This window comes from Panthera uncia, chromosome B1, assembly GCF_023721935.1.
Source record: "Panthera uncia isolate 11264 chromosome B1, Puncia_PCG_1.0, whole genome shotgun sequence".
NCBI classification, from domain to species: domain Eukaryota; kingdom Metazoa; phylum Chordata; class Mammalia; order Carnivora; family Felidae; genus Panthera; species Panthera uncia.
The window spans coordinates 115894646-115904944 of NC_064811.1; the positions used below are offsets into that span (position 1 = coordinate 115894646).

The 10299-nt window shown below is 35.4% G+C and overlaps 1 protein-coding gene across 1 annotated transcript in view; it reads left to right on the forward strand.

Moving 5' to 3' along the window:
• The window catches only part of RAB33B (RAB33B, member RAS oncogene family), a 16093-nt gene extending 6258 nt beyond the window's left edge, over positions 1-9835 (forward strand). The window contains exon 3 of the mRNA XM_049632196.1: positions 7008-9835. Coding sequence (XP_049488153.1) covers positions 7008-7448 — 441 coding nt within the window. The 3' untranslated portion in view covers positions 7449-9835. The remainder of the gene's footprint in view (positions 1-7007) is intronic.
• The last annotated feature ends 464 nt before the right edge of the window (positions 9836-10299 follow it).

Below are 10299 nucleotides of genomic sequence, written 5' to 3' on the forward strand. Positions count from 1 at the left end.
TTTTTTTTTTCAACGTTTATTTATTTTTGGGACAGAGAGAGACAGAGCATGAACGGGGGAGGGGCAGAGAGAGAGGGAGACACAGAATCGGAAACAGGCTCCAGGCTCTGAGCCATCAGCCCAGAGCCCGACGCGGGGCTCGAACTCACGGACCGTGAGATCGTGACCTGGCTGAAGTCGGACGCTTAACCGACTGCGCCACCCAGGCGCCCCAAAATTCCAACTTTTAAAATTAACGTAGGACTTCCTTCCTTTTGCTCCAGACTGCCTTTCAAACTTTTTTTCCCATTAATTTCCTTCAAGTACCCTAAAGTCCAGCCACTTGTTTGCTGATCCCTGTGTTTTCCCCTTGCATGCCCCACTGCTTGCCTGGAATATTCCCTCTGCCCATATTTCACCACATGTAATTCTTCCCTATTCAACTCAGTGTGTCTGTCAAAAATATCACACCCCTCCTTCTCCATTCTATTTCTTCCTTATGAATTCCCTTTAGCAATTTACCTAAGACTTTAAATGATCTCTTTCCTCGTTGTATTATGTAGGTATTTCTTCCTCTTTTATTAAGTCTTACTCAGTCTTAGAGCAGGATCCATGTCTGGAAATGCCATAGACTTTTTCGAATGTCTAGCTCCGTTTCTAAACTATGGCGTACTCAGGGATTACATGTTGAATGTATGGAAACAAGGAGATCAGATGGTAAGCTACTCTGGAAATCTAGAATTGAGGTGATAAGGGAAACTAATGGAAATTTGGTAGCTGATCAAAGAAGGAAGATCATTTGGATTAATACTTTTATCATTTTCAGTCAGGCAAAAACAGTATTAAATCAGTTTAGACAGATCATCTTTCATTTTGGTGATACTACTAAAAAAACTTTCATCAACAATAAGAATCTACTGTTAGTTTTTTGCAAATAATAAGGTTGAAATTTTTGTTGGAACTTCTATTGGAATTTAAAGTAGAGATTTTTTGAAATATTATTGAAATATGTTTCATGTTCATACAATGTTTAAAATGGGAGTAATATCTATGGGAGCATGCATTAGCCATTTTCCATAAAACATTAACTATTTTTTTAATGTTTATTTTTGAGAGAGAGAGACAGCATGAGTGGGGGAAGGGCTCAGAGAGAGAGAGAGTGAGTGAGTGAAGGAGACACAGAATCCAAAGTAGGCTCCAGGATCTGAGCTGTCCCCACAGGGCATGACATGGGGCTCGAACCCACAAACTACAAGATCATGACCTGAGCCAAAATCGGATACTTAACCGACTGAGCCACCCACGTGCCCCTAAAATATTAACTATTAAATTGGGAAAAATTGCTCTGAAAATACTTCCTAATTAAACCAGACAAAAGCGTGTCACTTCTTTAGTTTCCTAAGTGTTATTCTCCTTTGTTAAACACTGTGAACCACTCTACTCACAGCTTAACCTCAAGACTTTTCTAAGCCATCATGGGGTTTGTTCTCTACCAAGTCTCTCCCCGTTGGTTTCTCTCTCTTTAGGTCAAACTTTGTTTTGCCCTTCATGGCTGACAGTGTTTGTCACCTGCCCTGTCCTTTCTTTTCTGAGTCTCTGGCTGCTCTTCCCACAGACCCTTTGCCCTCTCCTCATGTTCCATGCAGGCTTGAAGGCTGCAGACCGTGTGGCAGCGTGCCTTTGCCTGAGCTCTTGTGTCAGCAGTTCTGTTAGGAAATTCTGAAGCTTCTTTTTAAATAATCCTTTGTAAGTGCCTCATTAACTTAGTAATTACTTTTATGGCTTTCCAGTAAAGTGTGAAGAGTTATTATTTCAGACCCCTTGTTTCCTGGAAGTCTTGATATGGTAGCATGCACGCTTTTGAACAAGATTGATGGGAAGCAGAGTACTGTTGAGGCAGGCCCATCCTAAAACAAACAAACGGTTTTCTTAGGAATAAACATCCTCATCGTCACGTTTATTGAGGGCTTTTGCAGTTCTTTGAGGCAGGTCTAAATTCTGTGTAAGCATTAATTTTTTATGTTTAGTTTGTTTTTATAGAAGTGGTTGCTTGTTATGAAAAACAAAAGTAGAAATAAAGGGGGAGGTTGCCTTAAAGACAGCTATGGTTAATGTGTTGGTATATTTCCTTGTGTGCTTTTCATTTATTTTCTTTAAACTTATAAATATTCTCTGCCTAAAACATCATAAGTCATTCTTCATTGATGAAATGGTTTTTGAATACCTGAGCTACAGGAAATGTTAAAAGAGAAAAGGTCAGCTGCAGTTTCTTTGGACAGCTTTTATATAGGTCATCCAAATTATTCCCCAAATACCTTTCTAAATGTTAAAGATACAGTTTGGTGTGGGTTTTTTTTGATCACTCTAAAAAACTGAAATATAATTTAGATACCATAAGATTTACCCTGTTAAAATATACAGTTTATTGGTTTTTACTATATTCACGAGGTTGTGCAACCATTATCACTGCTTCCAGAACTCCAAAAAGAAACCCTGTACTCATTTTTAACAGTCATTCCCCATTCTTACCCTACCCTCACCACCAGTCTACTTTCTGTCTCTGTGGATTTGCCTCTACTGGACATTTCATATACAGAGAATCTTATAACATGTGGCCTGTGGTGTCTGGCTTCTTTCACTTAGGATAGTGTTTTCAAGGTTAATCTGTGTTGTAGCATGTATCAGTACTTCATTCCTTTATTTTAATTTTTTAATGTTTATTTATTTTTGAGAGAGAGAGACAGAGCATGAGTAGGGGAGGAGCAGAGAGAAAGGGAGACGTAGAATCCAAAGCAGGCTGCAGGCTCTGAGCTGTCAGCACAGAGCCCAACGCGGGGCTCGAACCCAATGAGCCATGAGATCATGACCTGAGCCGAAGTTGGATGTTTACCTGCCTGAGCCACCCAGGTGTCTCAGTACTTTATTCCTTTTTATGGCTGAGTAATATTCCATCATATGGACATTTTGTTTATTCTTTCATCAGTGGATGGATATTTGGGTTGGTTCTACCTTTTAGCTATTACAAATACTGCTGCTATGAATATTTGTGTACAAGTTTTTATGTGAGCATATCTTTTCAGTTCTCTCATATACACCTGGGAGTGGAAGTGCTGGGTCATATGGCAACTCTCTCTTTTTTAAAATAATTTATTAAAGTGAAATTCAAATAAAAAATTAACCATTTTCAAGTAAACAGTTCATTGACATTTAGTAGATTGGTAATGTTGCATAACCACACCTCCATCTAGTTTCAAAATATTTCAATCACTCTGAAGTGAAAAGTTTCTCCCCATTTCCCAGCCCTGGCAACCACCAAGTCTGTGTTCCATCTCTATGGATTTTTCTATTTGGGAAATCTTGTATAAATGGAACCACAGAATATATGTCTGGCCTCTTTCACTTAGTGTATTCTGGAGGTTCACCTTTGTTGTAGCAAATACCAGTACTTTATTCCTTTTTATGGGTAAGTAATAGTCCAACTTTTTGAGGAACGGCCGAACTGTTTTCTAAAGTGGCTGTACTATTTTACATCCCCGCCAGCAATGTATGAAGGTTCCAATTTTTCTACATCTCTGCCAACACTTGTTATTGGCCATTTTTTGTTGTTGTTGTTTTTTAATGGCCGTCTTAATGTGAGTGTAAAATGGTGTTTCATTTGTTTTTGATTTGCATTTCCTTGATTGCTAATGATGTTGAACATCTTTTTATGTGCTTATTGGCCATTTGTACATTTTCTTTGGAGAAATGTCTGTGCAGATTCTTTGTCAATTTTTTAATTGGGTTACCTGTCCTTTTATCATTGAGTTGTAAAAGATATTAAGTATTCTGAATAGTAGACCCCTATCACACATATTATTTGCAGGTATTTTCTCCCATTTTGTAAGTTGTCTTCACTTTCTTGATAATATTCTTTGAAACACAAACGTTTTTAATTTTGATGAAGTCCAATTTATTTTTTCTTTGATTGCTTGTGCTTTAAATATCATTGTCTAACCTGGTGGTCACAAATATTTATCCCTATGTTTTCTTCTAAGAATTTTATAGTTTCAGCTCTTACATTTAGGTTTTTTATCCATTTTGAATAAGTTTTTATATATGGTGTGAGGTTGGGGGTCCAACCTCATTTTTTGTATGTTGTCCCAGCACTATTTGTTAAAACAACTATTCTTTCCCCTGTTGAATTGTCTTGGCACTCTTGTTGAAAATCAATTGACCACAGATACATGGATTTATTTCTGGACTCTCAGTTTTGTTCTGTTGATCTATATGCCTAGTCTTACTCTAGTAGCACAAAGTCTTTATTATTGTAGCTTTGTTTAATAAGTTTTGACAGCTATCGTTTGAAGCATTTTTAATTGTTTATTGAATGTTTTTATTCTTAACCTGTTAGTTGAGATAAAAAAGTTGTATTTCTTTTTTTAAAAGAAAAGTTGCATTTTTAAAGAATTATACATTTACTTTATTAGCTCTTTGCATGCACAGTGTAGCTAGTCTATTAATACTTATTTTTTTAGGTCTGAAACTAAACTTTGTTTTCACCGTTGAAGAAGCCAAGGTCTAGAGGTAAAATAGTCACCTACTGGCACATAGTTGGCATTGAATAAATAATCGTTGATTTAAACAGTTTAGTTGTTAGTAGTTCTTAATTTGTTTTGCTGACAACTGTTTGCTTCTATCTCTGACTTATATGATACAAAGTCTTTATGGCCTATCTGCCAGTTATGTTGCTTACATCACGAAGGGGGTATTTTATAATAATTTATTTTGTGACGTCTCTAGGAATGTATTGAGGCAAAACCTTGTGATTTAATGAATAAATTACCCCTTGAGTGTAAGGGGTAAAGGTTTTAAAGAGTGTACATGGTAAGTAATTTTACGATGCCATTTAGCTACATAGAAGTTCAGCTATAATGATTTAACCGTGTAAGGTTTTATTTTTCTCATGGAATAAGGAGACCAGAGGCAGCAGTCTGTATGATGGTACTGTGTGATTCCAGGTCTGTGTAGCCTTCCTCCATTCTTATGTGTGGCTTTCTTCTCCACGGAGGCTCATACAATAGTTGCTGAACCTCTAGTCATTATATCCCATTCCAGGCAGAAAGGGTATGGTGAGAGAGGTGCAAAAGGCACGTGCCCAATGCTCCTATCTTTTTTTTTTTTAATCACACATCTGTAGTTTTCCTGGAAAATCCCAAAGAAAGACTGTCTACAAATTATTGGCTAGAACTATGTGATTTGGCCTCCCTTAGTTCTAGAAGAGCCTGAGAAATCAAGTTTGTAGAGTACTTTATATTTCTGCCTAGAGCAAAATTTGGCTTATGTTAATTAGAAAGGGAGAATATTAAGGAAATGGAGAAATTTGGTCTCAAAAAGAACTGCTAGGGGCACCTGGGGAGCTCAGTCTGTTGAGCGTCTGACTTTGGCTCAGGTCATGATTTCTCAGTTCGTGAGTTCGAGCCCCACATCAGACTGCTGTGGTCAGTCTGTCAGCACAGAGCCCGCTTTGTATCCTCTGTCCTCCTTTCTCTGCCTCTCCCCTGCTTGCACTCTCCCAAAAATAAACAAATACTTCAAAGAAAAATTAACTACCAAAAAAAAAAACCTGATAAAAATTAGGGTAGCATGGGAGTGCATGGCTGACTCAGAAGAGCACGCGACTCTTGATCTCAGGGTTGTGAGTTCAAGCCCCACATTGGGTGCAGAGATTACTTTAAAAAAAAACAACAATAACTTAAGAAAATTAAGATACCATGGAAGAGATTGGTGACCAATATTTTCATCCCTAATCACACTTTTAAGGTGTATTTATTCATTCATTACATCTTAATTGAGCACTTACTATATGTCGCCATATCCTAAGCAATTTGTATCTTATATTCTACTTACTTTTTGGGCCATCTACAGAATCTCCTCATTTCCCTCTACTTCGGTGTTGCTTTGTGAGAAATCACCAGTTTAGGCTTCCAGTCCATACTGTGAATATTTATAAATAGTACAAGTCTGTCAATCAAAAGTTATCTAATAAGCAAGGGGTGCTTGGGTGGCTCAGTTGGTTAAGCGTCGATGTTGGCTCAGGTCATGATCTCTCGGTTCGTAAGTTTGGACCCCGTGTCAGACTCTGTGCCTACAGCTCAGAGCCTGGAGCCTGCTTCGCATTCTGTGTCTCCCTCTCTCTCTGCCCCTTCCCCACTCATGCTCTGTCCCTTTCTCACTCTCAAAAATAAAAAAAAAAACATTAAAAAATTAAAAAAAAAGTTATCTAAGCAAATTGACCTCTAGTCTTTTCCACTGAGATCAGTATCCTCATCATTTAACTTCTTTAGGCAGTAAACAAAGGTAAGGTAATTCAGTATATTAAGTTAATTATAACACATGACTTATATTTAGCTTTAGATATTATTTTCCTCAACTCCCCCATATTTGGACTGGGAGATATTGGAATAGTTTTGTTGGTTGAGATGTTTAGGTTAAATAAATGATTTTCTAGCCTTTTATAATTTTCAAGGAGGATTTTGTATTTATATTACATATATATATACAATCTATATTAAGTATAAATTGTATATATAATATATACACATATATACATATATATATAGTGTGGGGACTAGACCTAATGACTCTTAGTATCTGTCCTAAGTCTATTTTAAAGTTAGTCTAGTGAAAGGTAGAGAAGGGCATATGGTAACCAAATTTACAGGGATTAGACAGTTAACATGTTTGTTAAAACCTGATATATTTTTATTTAATATTTTAGAATCAGTTTTTGAGGTAAATTTCCTCCAGACAAATTTAACTTACAGAAATTTAAATGGTAAATTGAAATATTTGTTCTGATAGTTGCATTAATTATGATGTAATTAGTGTTCATGAAATCTGGATCCCATAAATTACACTGAAAAGGCATTATGGAAGGGAACAAAGTAATGTAAGTGAAGACGTACTAAAGACCATGCAGAGTTGATTACAATTTTCAATATGTATGATTGGAATGAAATGTTCAGTTTTCTCTCCTTTTTCACTTTCAGATCCAGTTATGGGACACAGCAGGACAAGAACGATTTAGAAAGAGCATGGTACAGCACTACTACAGAAATGTACATGCTGTTGTCTTCGTGTATGATATGACCAACATGGCTAGTTTTCATAGCCTACCATCTTGGATAGAAGAATGCAAACAACATTTGCTAGCCAGTGACATACCACGGATTCTCGTTGGAAATAAATGCGACTTGAGAAGTGCCATTCAAGTACCTACAGACTTGGCACAGAAATTTGCTGACACACATAGTATGCCTTTGTTTGAAACCTCTGCGAAAAACCCCAATGATAATGACCATGTGGAAGCTATATTTATGACCTTGGCTCATAAACTTAAGAGCCACAAACCATTAATGCTTAGTCAACCCCCCGATAACGGAATTACTCTGAAGCCTGAACCAAAGCCTGCAATGACATGCTGGTGCTAAGTAACAGTCTTTATTATACTATCTAATTTTGACAAAAGAAATACTTTTGAAGTATGACAGTGATAAGTCATAAGATTTAATCTCAAGTATAATGGATCATCCTGACACTTTACTATTTATCATTGTCATGCTGATTTTTTGTATTTTGTATCTACTTAATTAAGTTTGTCACTGTGACAACACAGGGAAAAAGTTGGTTTTCATGTGAGGTTGAAAATGAAGCAAAGGTAGAATGAATCAGAACATTTTTCCATTGAGAACCCAAAGAAGGAGGCTTCAGATGAGAGCGTGATAGTATTTTAGGAGTAAGTGACTGTTCAATCCTGTATTCATGGGATTGAAAAAAAATTAAAGGTTTGGGACATACTTCCTAGGTATGTCCTTTGAATGGGAAGTTTTCTCAATAGGATAAAACTGGTATTTGCCTCTGCCTATAGTTCTTTCTTTGTATTATTGATGTATTTAATTGCATTATTATTGGTACATTTTAGAGCCAAGACTTTATGTCGTTCCAGTGGGAGGAGAAGGCATGGAATGTTTTCTGGTTCTCAGTGCATAAAGAGTGACTTTTCCAATGATTCCAGATGCTTGATATTTCTAATCAGTATCAATCATATCTACAGAAGTCATTGTTACTTTTAAAAGAATAATTTGTTTTCTTACTAATTTCTGTTAAAATACACAAAAATAAGTCTGACTTTAATGCAAATGAAGTGACATAATAAGGTGCTTTATATTTTATTTTGATATCTTTAGTGAAAAACCAATTGAAAACATTTGAGGAGTTGTAACTTGGGAGGAAAATAGTTAAACGTGGTTCCTGGCTACCACAGGAGACCTATTCTTAGCTCTTCGTAATTTTAGGCTCTATATCTGGCATAGTATCTCTTGTTCTCTTCCACAGTCAGTTAATTTAATAACTAAAGGTTGAATTAACAACTCAACTTCTATTTGGAGTGTAGCTCTGAAGGCATACCTCTAATTGCTATGAGTCCACATATATTTCTGTAATAGTATTGTGTTACAGTATATCAGTTTTTTAAATCTTTAAATTTTATGGTCACAACAAACTATTCCTCCTCAGTATGAAAAATAAATTAAATATTGAAAAATACCTTGTCTCTCTCCCTCAGTTGTGGAAAGAATAGTTCAAGAAGGTTTTTTTTACCCTAAATACTTTTATTTTGAGTTTGAGACTTTGCACATTGAAAATAGTAAGCTTGCATATAAAGCTATTACATGAATGGAATGTAAGCCATGAACTTTGAAGGGTGCACATTCACTGATTCTGATAGATTGCCGTCCTTGATAATTCTAGAGGTAATTAAGCCAAAAGATGATTGTACTTAGAATATTTTCAGAACGTGGTAAATCAATGAACTATGTTATCTAGTGTAGTTTAGGATTTTTGTTTAATCATTATGGTGGTCCTAACTGGATAATCTAATTATAAAAACAAGATAATTCTATTAAATAAAATAACTGAAAGTAATAATTTTAGAAAATAATTATTCAATTTTAAATATTAGAGCTTAAGGAAAAACAGGTTGGCTTTATCTGTGTCTAGGGAGATTAATCCACTTTCTTATCTTGCTAGAATAAAAAATGGTTTGAATTTAAATTAATGTTGCTTTGTAACTATTTTTATAGTAAAACAATGACAACTGTGCTAATTGTGGTGGGTGTAGCAGTTTTTTAAAGAAGGGAATCTGTTTATTGCTTTTAAACCATTTTCTGAAGTGTGGGAAGAAAGTTTACAAACTTTCCACACACATTTCTGTTTTTAAGTGCTGTTAATAATGGTTAAAAAATTATTTAACTTTATTTCGTTTTTTAAGAACTTAGTAACAGGTATCCTTTACAGTTCTGTGAAAGGACTTAGTTTTTCACTTTAATATTTATTAATTTTGAAATATTTGTATCTCATTTGTAATGATTTACTGTTTTAATTTTTTCTACATATGTTTTTATTTTTTAAAAGAGCATACTTATCAGTTGGGGGTTAAAGCTTTTAGATATTTTCCAAAAAATTTATAAAACATTTCATTGTTGAGAAATCACTTCCAGAATGGTGGCTATCAAACAAATAATTATAAATTTTTAAAGCACAAGTCACACATTTTGTAACTCCTATGTGAATTTATTTTAACTGCGACCTTTAACTGAAAACATCAGATATGTTTTGGAAAAGTCTTAATTTGAGAACACTGAAGGAAGCTAATCCAGAATCTAATGTAGTTAGCTATTAATGATGATGCTTTATTGACAGTATATTGCTAATATGTTTCCTCACGAAATCTAAAGTTAAATAATTTCATTGTGGAATAGTGTCACTGTAATGTTTCCCTTATGAAGTTCAATAAACCAGGTTTGCCATAAAGAAATTGTGTTTTATTCCCTTTGTTTGGTTGTTAGGATGATTGCAGAATAAAACAAAAAAATTTTTTTTTTCCCCCTGGCCTCCAGGTAATTATACATTAGTATAATACATTAGAAACAAAAACTAACCTATTGGAAATCTATTTGGAACTACTTTGGGGTTAGAGAACTTTTCAGAAAGGGGCACCAGGGTGGCTCAGTCAGTTAAACATCCAACTTGGGCTCAGGTGATGATCTCATGACGCATGAGTTCAAGCCCCACGTCCGGCTCTGTGCTGATGGCTTAGAGCCTGGAGTCTGCTTTGGATTCTATGTCTCCCTCTCTCTCTGCCCCTCCCCCACTTGAGCTCTGTCTGACTCTCTCAAAAATAAATAAACATTAATAAACAAAGACTTTTCAGTAAAAACCCTAAATATTAAAATTGGTTGATAGGGTAGGTTTCTAATTTGTATGCCTGAGTAATCAACTTAT